This window comes from Nilaparvata lugens, chromosome X, assembly GCF_014356525.2.
Source record: "Nilaparvata lugens isolate BPH chromosome X, ASM1435652v1, whole genome shotgun sequence".
In the NCBI taxonomy this organism is placed as follows: domain Eukaryota; kingdom Metazoa; phylum Arthropoda; class Insecta; order Hemiptera; family Delphacidae; genus Nilaparvata; species Nilaparvata lugens.
The window spans coordinates 60,131,154-60,144,254 of NC_052518.1; the positions used below are offsets into that span (position 1 = coordinate 60,131,154).

General features: G+C 39.1%; 1 protein-coding gene across 1 annotated transcript; it reads left to right on the forward strand.

Annotated features, from left to right (window-relative positions):
- Positions 1-4,459: 4,459 nt before the first annotated feature.
- On the forward strand, positions 4,460-6,705 carry LOC120354635. The gene is made up of 2 exons (XM_039442003.1): positions 4,460-5,433; positions 6,618-6,705. The coding sequence occupies exons 1-2, from the start codon at positions 4,460-4,462 to the stop codon at positions 6,703-6,705; spliced, it is 1,062 nt and encodes a 353-aa protein (XP_039297937.1).
- Positions 6,706-13,101: the final 6,396 nt, after the last annotated feature.

Below are 13,101 nucleotides of genomic sequence, written 5' to 3' on the forward strand. Positions count from 1 at the left end.
TATATGATAATATATAAACAGGCTTACCCTTGTGCATGCGCATTTATCTCAGCATTGATCTTCTTTTCATTGCATATTGAGTCACCAAGATAATTTTTCCCGATATATGATAATATATAAACATGCTTTCCCTCGAGCATGCGCATCAATCAGAGCATTGATCTTCTTTTCATTGCATATCGAGTCACCAAGATAATTTTTCCTGATATATGATAATATATAAACAGGCTTTCCCTTGTGCATGCGCATTTATCCCAGCATTGATCTTTTTTTCATTGCATATTGAGTCACCAAGATCATATTTCCTAAATTATAATGATATATAAACATGCTTTTCCTCGAGCATGTGCATCAATCTCAGCATTGATCTTCTTTTCATTCCATATTGAGTCACCAAGATCATTTCTCCTGATAAATGATAATATATAAACAGGCTTATCCTTGTACATGCGTATCAATCTCAGCATTGATCTCCTTCTCATTGCATATTGAGTCACCATGATCATTTTTCCTGATATATGATAGTAGATATAAAAGGCCGGTACTGGCACACAAGTGTGCCAGAACTGGCCTTTACCTCAAGGTCATCCAGGTCAACCACCCTAACCTCAAGGTCATCCAGGTCAACCACCCTAACCTCAAGTTCATCTAGGTCAACCACCCCCAACCTCAAGGTCATCCAGGTCACCCACCCTAACCTCAAGGTCATCCAGGTCACCCACCCTAACCTCAAGGTCATCCAGGTCAACCACCCCAACCTCAAGGTCATTTAGGTCAATCACCCTTTCCTCAAGGTCATCCAGGTCAACCACCCTAACCTCAAGGTCATCCAGGTCAACCACCCTAACCTCAAGGTCATCCAGGTCAACCACCCCAACCTCAAGGTCATCCAGGTCAACCACCCCAACCTCAAGGTCACCCCCCCCAAAAAAAAAAAAAAAATTAAAAAAAAAATAAACAAAAATAAAAATAATAAAAATAGAAACACATAAAATTGGGAATAAAGGGGAAAAAAGGGAAAAAAGGGAAAAAAAATTCCCTCCGGATCCTGAACTGAGGTATAAAAGGAGTTGTTCTGCAAGGAGTGGGACATTGTGTCTTGTGCAGTCGTGCCATCAGTACATGTGTGTACCACCAGTATGTGTGTGTGTGATTCCGGTGTATTGGTTTTGGATTACTTTCATCTTTATCAACATCAAGAGTAAGTACCAGTGCATTTTATAGTTATATATATATTTATATTATATTCATGATTTAACAATTAAGTCCAAAAGAGTAGAATTTTGAAGTAGTTTGAGACTGACAATTAAATTTTAAAATGACTTAAATTCGAAAATGACAAGTTTAATTATGAATTAGCTTCCAATACATAGAGTAAATGACATAGTCAAAAATGACTAGTGTAATTATGAATTAGGTTCCAATACATACAAGTTAAGAGTTTAATTGTGAATTATGTTCTTTGAGTTGGTGGTTGTAATTCAACCTAACCTAAAAAACGTATAACAAGTCTTTGCCCTAGAATTAGGCTGTACCCACAATATGTTTGACATTGATAGTGTGTATGTCGTTTCAGACATGAGCGGCAATGGTTCTAATGATCAGGAGCACCCATCCCACCTCAGGAAGTAGATCCTAGACCCCCATTCACATTCCCCCATACAGCTCCGGACCATCATCCCTAGAACATAAACACCTACTAACCTCCATCCCCGACCCACCCACACACCCGACCCACGATCCTAGATACTGATTCACTGCCTTCATCCCCCACATCTGTTGATAGCGGTATATATATAGAGTTGAATACTGCATACCATACTAATACAATATTGTTTTGCATTGTTCCAGATGAGCAAAGCTGCACGATGTCAACAAACAGCAAACTCAGTGGACGAGTTTGTTGTCCTGGAGGAGGCATTCAAATCCCGACTCACGACTCTATACTACAATAATGCATACAAGGATGAGCCTGCCAAAGATTTCCACACCTTTCTGAGCAGTCTGAAGGATAAAATTGTTCACATCATCAGTCAGCAACTGCAGACACATGGAGCAATGAAGTTCAATCCAGTATTGGAGGCAACATATTTCTGCAGCACCCTTGATAAGACCTTCTTCGAACAAGAAGAGTTTCAGAATGTCGCCTTCAAAACTCCAAACTACACCATCTTCAGTATTATCAATCTTCCAGACATCATCAACCAAGCGTGCATGACCCTACTGGATGAGGAGTCGAAATTCGAAGGAAATTCCAGTGGATGGAGTTTGCTTATCATAGATGGATTGCTTATCAGGATTAGCAAACATATTCCACTGTGTGGATCATCCTACATCAGTCTTCGACCTCTTCTATCAGCACGAAAGGCAATCATCAATCCTATAAACAAGGACCAGCAATGTTTCAAATGGGCTATCCTCGCCAAACATGTACAAGGCAGTAATCCTCAACGAGTCAATGAGCGATACCATCAATTGGAGGAGAGATACAACTTTTCAGGCATTGGATTTCCCACTACCATCAGTCAAATCGATATATTTGAGAAAGATAATCCAGAGGTATCAGTTAATATTTATGGTGTGGATGAGAAGAACGTTATATTTCCAAGAAGAGTTGGAAATGCAATGAAGGCAGATCACTTTGATCTCCTCCTCCTCTGTGAGAGTAAGGATGATGATGAAAACAGCATCCTTGAGGATGATAATGAACATAAATCAAATAGCCACTACTGCTACATTAAAAATTTTGAAAAACTTGTGGGATCTCAACTCACAAAACATCAGCATAAAATTATTCTGCAGACGATGTTTCACCCATTACACCCAGAACAGAGATGGAGAACGCAGGATGGCTGAGCATGAGGAGTATTGTGCTAGCAATAATACAGCAAGAATCATCATGGCACAGGTTGGAAAAGATGGTAAACTTCCAACCTTGAAGTTTGAGAAACATGTGCAAAAGTATAGAGTACCTGTTGTAGCATACGCCGATTTTGAGTGCATCCTGGAGAAACCTGATGAAGACAATGAACAATGGATTGGTGAAGCTACCAAAGTTATCCAGTACCATCGGGCAATGAGTTACTGCTTATACTTTGTGCGGGACCCATATTTGGAAGATTCCTGGCTGACAATCACTAACCTAATCCCTCATGAGCCGATTGTCTACAGGGGTCCTGATGCCGCCAAACATTTCATGAAGACCCTCACCATGTATGCAAAAGATTTAGATGAGGCAATTGACTGCAGGAATATCAAGTTGCTCCCACTAACCAAAAGAGAGGAAGAATGACATAATGCAGCTGATTTCTGTGAGGCCTGCAATGAACGGTTCAATAAAGATAAGGTGTATGACCATTGTCATATAACTGGTATCTACCGGAATGCATTATGCCGTAAATGCAACCTGCAGTGAGAGCGACAATCATTCATACCAGTGTTTCTCCACAACTCTTCAAACTATGATACACACCTCATTATTCCAGAGCTAGGTAGAGATAAGGATCGGCTGTCTGTCATCCCAAATTCATCGGAAAAGTATATATCATTCACCAAACAAATATCTCCAAAAATGCACCTTTGATTCATCGATACATTCCGGTTTACGCCTGATAGTTTAGACAATCTGGTCACCAACCTAGTCAAATCAGCATCGAATCCAGAAGACTTGTTCAAAGTGCTGCCACATACTGCCAAGGTGTTTGGAAACAAATTGAGCCTTGTCTCAAGGAAAGAAGTGTTTCCATGCGACTACTGCGATTCATGGCAGAGACTCGAAGAAACATTGCTACCACCCAAAGAGGAATTTTCCAGCAAGCTGGTTTATAGGAGTGTTAGCAGTGATGATTATGAACATGCTCAAACTGTGTGGAACCAATTCAGTTGTAGAACTCTAGGAGAATACAGTGACCTATACTTGAAAACAGATGTTCTCCTGTTGGCTGATATCTTTGAGAGCTTCCGCTATGTATGCATGAAGACTTATGATTTGGATTGTGCTCACTACTTTACATCTCCAGGCTTTTCCTTTGATGTCATGCTGAAATATACTAAAGTCAAGCTTGAGCTCCTTACTGACTATGACATGTACATGTTTATCGAGCGAGGTATCAGAGGAGGAATAACAAATTGTATACACCGTCATGCTGTAGCCAACAATGCCTACACAGGAGCGCCTATTGACCCCGAGAAGCCTACATCATATCTCTTGTACACAGATGCGAACAACCTGTATGGCTGGGCAATGTGCCAACCACTTCCATGCCGGAAATTCCAGTGGATGGAGAAAGATGAGTTGGAGGGGGTGAGCAGAGGTATTGAGGGTGTTGGAGATGTTCAAAAGATTGGCTACATCTTGGAGGTGGACATTGAGTACCCTTCCGAATTGCATGATGAGCACAATGACTTCCCATTCCTGGCAGAGAACAAAAAAACTCTCAAATCCAATCATGTACGACTCATGACAGCTCTAAGCAACCGTGAACGATATGTATGTCATTACCGCACCCTCAAGCAAGCAGTACAGCATGGATTGAAAATCACTAAAGTTCATCGAGGTGTGCGGTTTGAGCAGGAGGACTTCTCAGCACCCTACATCATGCTAAACACCAGACTTCGACAGCAGTTGAAGAATAAGTTAGAGAAAAATTTCTTCAAACTCATGAACAACGCTGTGTTTGGTAAGATGATGGAGAATGTGCGAAAAAGGGTGAGTATGGAGCTAGTGAATGATGAGAATCGATTGAAGAAACTGATTGCTCGACCAGTTTACAAGGACCGCATCATATTTGGTGAGAATATTTGCGCTGTTACGATGCATAAGGAAAAAGTAAAGCTGTACAAACCCATCTACATTGGTTTGACAGTGTTGGACATAAGCAAGACCCTTATGTACCAGTTCCACTACAATGTGATGAAACCTACGTACAAAGAGAACCCACAACTGCTTTATCAGGATACTGACAGCTTATTCTACATCGTGAAAACTGAGAACCTATACAACGACATCATCAACAACCAACAACTGAAAGATACCTTTGACACTTCAGAGTACCCTGCAGGCCACCCATGCTACTCAGATGCAAACAAAATGGTGCTTGGCAAGTTTAAAGATGAATATGCTGGCCGAGCGCCACTTGAGTATGTAGGCCTGCGATCAAAGCTATATGCCTGTAGGTGTTACAATAGTGATCCAAATCAGCTGACAAGTGGATTGATAAAGAAAGCTAAAGGAGTGAGGAGACCAATACTTGGGCGAGAACTCTCAAAAATGCATCCAGATGCTGAACGTTACATAGGCTTCCAAGACTATCTAGATTGTCTATATGGTGATGAGGATATCTATAGAGAACAAGTGATGTTTGGCACTAGGAAACATCAGATCATGACCCAAGTCATGAGAAAGAAGGCACTGAGCAAAGCTGATGAGAAGAGGTATATTCTAGATGATGGAATTACAACTCTTGCACATGGACATTACAAGATCCCCACTCTAGCACACATTGATGAGGAGGATGAGGAGGAGCGGGAGGAGGAGGAGGAGGATGAGGAGGAAGAGATGATTGACTCTCAAGAAATTCCCAAGGTTCAGGCAGCTAGCAGTACTACAACAGCTAAACGTTCAACAGCTTACATTCCTCATCACATGATGAGCTCATTGATAAGGTCAATGAGTCAGGAAGCAGTACTATCCCTGCTAAACGGTCACGTCCCTTATCAAATGATGAGCTTGCCGATATGACCAATGACTATAAAATAGATGGTGATGCATCCCAGTACAGCATTCTGAGAAAATTGCTTGAAAAGTGACGTCATACCTCATGCCAGGAAGTGTCAACAAATCCACTGTGCACATGTCTTCGCCCTACATTCACATTGCAAGACTTTTTGGAAGCGGTCATCATTAGTTGAGGTCTGTGCACCGTGCTGTAAAGAACTAGCATCAGCTACTACTAGAACTCCAGCTACTACTCCAGCTAGTACTCCTGCTGTTACCACTACCACTACCAACATCAGCCTGTAGTGGAGCAAGCAGATATGTGTGAGTGTGGAGACTGTCTACTAGTAACCAGCAACCAATGGATTGTACAACCATTTCTGAAGTTTGGAGATAAGGACCTACCAGAACCGTTTGGAACAGCTCAAAACTTTCTAGAGACACTAACATCCATCTTTCATGATGCCGAAGTGTCAAGCTATACCGACCTATGTGAGGGAGCAGCCATCTTGAAATTCTCATTCAGCAGAGGATTCTGCGAAATAAGTGATAGATTGGGTGAATTATATCACTGGATAGTTCTCGATATATTGGACTGAATCTATTGTATTGTAATGTATATAATCTTATTATTCATATGAATGCTCAGTTTATATATTATGCTATGTATCAATAAAAGGGAGAGTGTGTTATTTCAAGAGAAATATGTTGTACATCTTATTCCATACACCCTTCAACTTCTAGAGTAAGCACTCTTAGACATTTAAGGTATAGTGAATACAATAGGAAGCATCCTTCTATGATAAACTTGTCTTTAACATACCATGTAGGAAGTTCATGATGGTTGAGCTCAACAGCTTGATGCCTATATAAATGTTAATTAGCAAGTTCATATATCCAGTATGGATAAGACAGTATTAGCACAAGCTGCAGAAGCAATCTTGTTGGAACTTCCCAACAAGAAAGGTTACAGTCAAAGGTCTTTATGACCTCTATCAAGCTGACCTTGTTGAGATGATACCATATGCTCAACAGAACAAAGGTTATAGATACATAATTACTATTATCAATTGTCTTAGTAAGTTCGCCTTTGCTATACCAATTAAAAGCAAGTCAGCTGATGATGTGGTCAAGGCAATCAGATACAGAAAATAACTCTTTCCTTATTCCTACTGGGTTATGCTCTAGAACATCTAGCTTGATTCTAATTTCATAATTCAAATCTATGTTGGGGTTCTCAACTTCTTCCTCTATCCAATAGTTTGACACATACAATGCTTTCAGGTTTTCAAACTGTAAAATATATCAACTATTGTTCCTATGGTATACATAGTATAGGAGTTATAAGAAGGGTAGTAGAATTTGTCATTATTGTAATCAAACAGGTATATTGTAGGAACAATAGTTAAGAGTACAAGGCACATCCTGCACTATCAACTCCTATAGTAAATTTCTATTGGAAACATTTATGGATAGTCATATAGTGCTAACAAAGTAAAGTATTAGTGAGTTATGATATTATATGATGTTATGAATCGAAATTTATAAATTTATTAGAATAAATGGTTTTGTTTCAATTCAGAACTGGGATGAATCTGAATTTCAGGTTCATGATTTGGGAATTTCTATCAGAATCGATGAATGGGAGAATACAAAAAAGGTACTTGGTAACTTCTATTCCATTTTAATAATTTCAGAAGCCGTACAGAGAACTGTGAGTATATTAAGTTGATATTGGATTATTCAATTTCATTTCAGTATAAGGCCGACGATTTTCATTCAAGAATGGAGCTGATATGACAGACAATTCCACTTTAGTTAATATCTTTCAAGTTATATTACAACTTGAATTTCTACTTTTCTCATTCTATCACCCCGGCATCAAATTAATGCAATCGGTAGTTATTATAATGAAATCATATAGAGCTCTAATTTTATACAAAATTAGCATTTCCAATAATGTTTTACTATGTATGGATCTCTCAATTAAGCTTTCCGCATTCAATGCGTGAGTTGTAACAGTAATGCAGCCAAGGGTTGCCGGTAATCCTTCCTACAGCTTCATGCGACTTTAGAATTTGATACATGGAATGTGAGACTATCAGCAGTAGATTGCTTTTAGCGAAGTGAAGTAATAAGTTTTTTATAGAACTAGATAATTTGCACCGCATATCCTGTTTCAAAATTGATAAGAGTGGAAGGAATAAACACTTCATAATAGAACAAATTCACACCTGGACTAAGAATAGAGTTCGCGGGAAATGATTCACACCGCATATATCCTGCTTTTATTTTTATTAGAGTGGAAGGAATAGAGGAAACATTGTTTTGTGTGAATGAGATAGTAGGATGTTTTTCCTAATCATTGAATGGAAAGGATATGCGGTCAAGAAGTGGAGCAATTTTTAGAACAGGAAACCATAAACAGCTTTACTCGCAAACTTATTATTTATATACTTTTCTCATTGGAAATATACATATCATCTCCTAACGATAAAGTCGGCTTATCCATAAGGAAATATCCTACACAATCCCGTTTTTTTGCATGTTGGGGAGATAAATCTTCTTCAATGTGTTAGAAGCTCTCACACACTCAGTAGTGATGTCACTATACTTAGAGTTGGAAGAACTCCTGAATTGGTTAACATTGATGATGAAGCGGTATGTACTCTATGAGAACTTTTCCTCTATCTATATTCACTTCATTATAAGTATTCAATATTTATGTATAAATATTCATATTTATTTATACATACTTCATTATTAGTAGATGAGAAGTATGGATTTGATACTCTCTCTCTCTCTCTCTAGTCATGCTCTAGTTAATATAGTCATACCTAATTACATTCAGTCATGCTCAATTACATTTAGTCACGGCCTATTTGATATTGATTTATAGCAGAGAAAGAGATATGTGTGAGAGAGAGAGGCAATCTAGTGATAGATTTAAGTGAAACGAACTTCTGCTAGATTTAAGTGAAACGAACTTCTTACCATCATAAATTCTAGATGTACTTGACAACTAGGATGAGATTTTACCATTCTTCCAATACATATCCAGCAGTAACATTCAAATCCCATCTTTTCCTTTTAAAACTCTTTATGTTGTGTGTGTGTGTGTGTGTGTGTGTGTGTGTGTGTGTGTGTGTGTGTGTGTGTGTGTGTGTGTGTGTGTGTGTATTCAGCACAGTTGAATATTCTTTTAGAAGAATAATAATGAATTCAAAGCTGTCTTCTGAATATATATTTATATACATAAAATCATTCTCACCAAATCTTACATTCTTAACATAGAACCAATCAAACTGAAAAACATTATGGTAATGCTTTAATAGGATATATCTCCAATGAAAGTTCATTGAAAATTGGCATATCAAAGTTTGTCATTTCTTGTCACAGTTTTCACTCATCTCAATGTAGCAACGTTTATAGATAAGGATATACAAGCTTACTGTGAGACAACCTTGAACATTATCATTACGCACCAATTCTCCTCTTGGTGGATGATCAACATGTTTCAAAATTTCACTTCAGAGACCTTACAAGGAGGAATGCGGTTCCGTTCTATATATTCAAGCCCACCCCACCATTTTGAAACCATATGCTAGTACTGAATATTAATTTGTCTTACCAACTCTACAAGGTTCAATTCATTTTTGCATACTTTGAAATGTAAAATTGGAATGTATTCTATTACTGTTTAATCCATAGTATTTTTCTTTCTTTACAGCTAGCTGAGATTAATAGTATTGGTTTGGAGGAGTGGTTGAGGCGACTGGATGCACCGGTCGCTTCTCCACCACAGCATCCCCACCAGCAGCAACTCCACCGCCAGCCATCCAACCACCGGCAGCATCTCCACCGCCAGCCATCCAACCACTGGCAGCATCCCCACTGGGACTTTATTTGCACTGTATTTTATTCTATATTCCATGTTTCATATCCAATTATTCTGTATGTCTATATCATTCTATATTCACACTATATATTTTATTCTGTATTTCTATATTCCATGTTTCATATCCAATTATATGATTATTACTATCCAACATTTGTTTTTATTTCACCACCTGTTGATGTAGTATATATAAGAAACAGCTTAAACCAAGCACTAGTCTCAAGATGCATCTCACACCCTGCACTATATGACTATCCATAAATGTTTCCAATAGAAATTTACTATAGGAGTTGATAGTGCAGGATGTGCCTTGTACTCTTAACTATTGTTCCTACAATATACCTGTTTGATTGCAATAATGAGCAATTCTAGCCTTCTTCTAACTCCTATACTATGTATACTTAACAACTATGTCTAAGCTCATTGCAGCTTGCTGTAAGTGAACAGTGACTGATCAGTGACTGATCAGTTACTGATCAGACTGATCAGTGACTGAACAGTGACTGATCAGTGACTGATCAGTGACTGATCAGTTACTGATCATACTGATCAGTGACTGCACAGTGACTGATCAGTGACTGATCAGTGACTGAACAGTGACTGATCAGTTACTGATCAGACTGATCAGTAATTGAACTGACTGACTGACCATTGAGTGGACAACCCAATTATGCTATACAGACATGTAACAGGAGGAGTGAGGGTCATTGAGAATATGTCATGTCTGAACATGGAGTGGGAGTCATTGAAAATATCTATCTTCAATACCACTTTGATCTCTAGAGCAGCATGACCATGTTGATCTAGAGTCTCTCATGGACATCTTGATCCAGTAGGTCTACCATGTACATATTGATCTGGAATGATAGGTCTCCATGACCATGTAGAGTGACAGGTCCTGTATGACCATCTTGAGCTAGAGTCCTTAATGTTGGTGGCCATTGGTCATGTGACAGAGGGAGGTGGAGTGGGGGTCGTTGAAATTACAATGCTTAAAGTAAAGTAAGGTGATTTTTTTACCTATATGAATTAATGAAACTCTCAATCAATGGTTAACACAAAAATGAGGTTTATTTCATACATGTTTACATCATTACATGAGAGTTGTTTTAGACAGTGGATCAGCCAATGATGGTTTATTTCTTTATTAACATATTACAAATGGTAATACATTCAATATTAACTGATTGGTGTGATGAAGGCTACTACCAAATTGAAGCCATCTTGGCCTCGGCCGGTGTGATGCCTGGCGGCGGTCGGCGGCGGCCGGCAGCGGTCGGCGGCGGCCGGACGACTGGCGGCGACCGGGCGACTGGTGGGGCGACCGGTGGGGCGACCGGTGGGGCGACCGGTGGGGCAACTGGTGGCGGCCGGGTGACTGGCGGCGGGGTGACTGGTAGTGGTGGGCCAGTCTACCCACTACATACAAAAAAAAAATATATATATATATATATCCTCTGGTTCTGTTGATACTGACCTTTAATACTTACCTTTACCGCCTTGGATTTGAGCTTGGAACCTCCAACTTAGGAAGCTGACTTGCTAACCACTACACCATAGAGGATTTATGTTTAAAGACTTAAATTATATAGAATATGATACTTCTTCCGACTGGTGACGATAGTGGGGCGACTGGCGGCAATAGTGGGGCGACTGGTGGTGATAGTGGGACGACTGGCGGCGATAGTGGGGCGACTGGCGGCGATAGTGGGGCGACTGGTGGTGATAGTGGGACGACTGGCGGCGATAGTGGGGCGACTGGCGGCGATAGTGGGGCGACTGGTGGCGATGGTGGGACGACTGGCGACGATGGTGGGGCGACTGGTGGCGATAGTGGGGCAACTGGTGGCAATGGTGGGACGACTGGCAGCAATAGTGGGACAACTGGTGGCGATGGTGGGGCGACTGGTGGTGGTTGGATGACTGGTTGTGGTTGGATGACTGGTGCTATGGATTAAGGTCTACTTCTGATGAGCAATCCATCGATGATAAGCAAACTCCATCCACTGGAATTTCCTTCGAATTTCGACTCCTCATCCAGTAGGGTCATGCACGCTTGGTTGATGATGTCTGGAAGATTGATAATACTGAAGATGGTGTAGTTTGGAGTTTTGAAGGCAACATTCTGAAACTCTTCTTGTTCGAAGAAGGTCTTATCAAGGATGCTGCAGAAATATGTTGCCTCCAATACTAGATTGAACTTCATTGCTCCATGTGTCTGCAGTTGCTGACTGATGATGTGAACAATTTTATCCTTCAGACTGCTCAGAAAGGTGTGGAAATCTTTGGCAGGCTCATCCTTGTATGCATTATTGTAGTATAGAGTCGTGAGTTGGGATTTGAATGCCTCCTCCAGGACAACAAACTCGTCCACTGAGTTTGCTGTTTGTTGACATCATGCAGCTTTGCTCATCTGGAACAATGCAAAACAATATTGTATTAGTATGGTATGCAGTATTCAACTCTATATATATACCGCTATCAACAGATGTGGGGGATGAAGGCAGTGAATCTGTATCTAGGATCGTGGGTCGGGTGTGTGGGTGGGTCGGGGATGGAGGTTCGTAGGTGTTTATGTTCTAGGGATGATGGTCCAGAGCTGTATGGGGGAATGTGAATGGGGGTCTAGGATCTACTTCCTGAGGTGGGATGGGTGCTCCTGATCATTAGAACCATTGCCGCTCATGTCTGAAACGACATACACACTATCAATGTCAAACATATTGTGGGTACAGCCTAATTCTAGGGCAAAGACTTGTTATACGTTTTTTAGGTTAGGTTGAATTACAACCACCAACTCAAAGAACATAATTCACAATTAAACTCTTAACTTGTATGTATTGGAACCTAATTCAAAATTACACTAGTCATTTTTGACTATGTCATTTACTCTATGTATTGGAAGCTAATTCATAATTGAACTTGTCATTTTCGAATTTAAGTCATTTTAGAATTTAATTGTCAGTCTCAAACTACTTCAAAATTCTACTCTTTTGGACTTAATTGTTAAATCATGAATATAATATAAATATATATATAACTATAAAATGCACTGGTACTTACTCTTGATGTTGATAAAGATGAAAGTAATCCAAAACCAATACACCGGAATCACACACACACGTACTGGTGGTACACACATGTACTGATGGCACGACTGCACAAGATTTATTCCCAATTTTATGTGTTTTTATTTTTTTATTATTTTTTTAATTTTTTTTTTAATTTTTTTCTTCATTTTTTTTTTCTAATTTTTTTTTTCATTTTTTTTTATTTTTTTTTTTTTTTATTTTTTTTTTTTAATTTTTTTTTTCTAATTTTTTTTTTTTTTTAATTTTTTTTTTAATTTTTTTAATTTTTTTTTTAATTTTTTTTTTAATTTTTTTAATTTTTTTTTTTTTTTTTTTTTTTTATTTTTTTTTTTTATTTTTTTTTATATTTTTTTTTTTTGGGGGGGGATAACCTTGAGGTTGTGGTGGTTGACCTG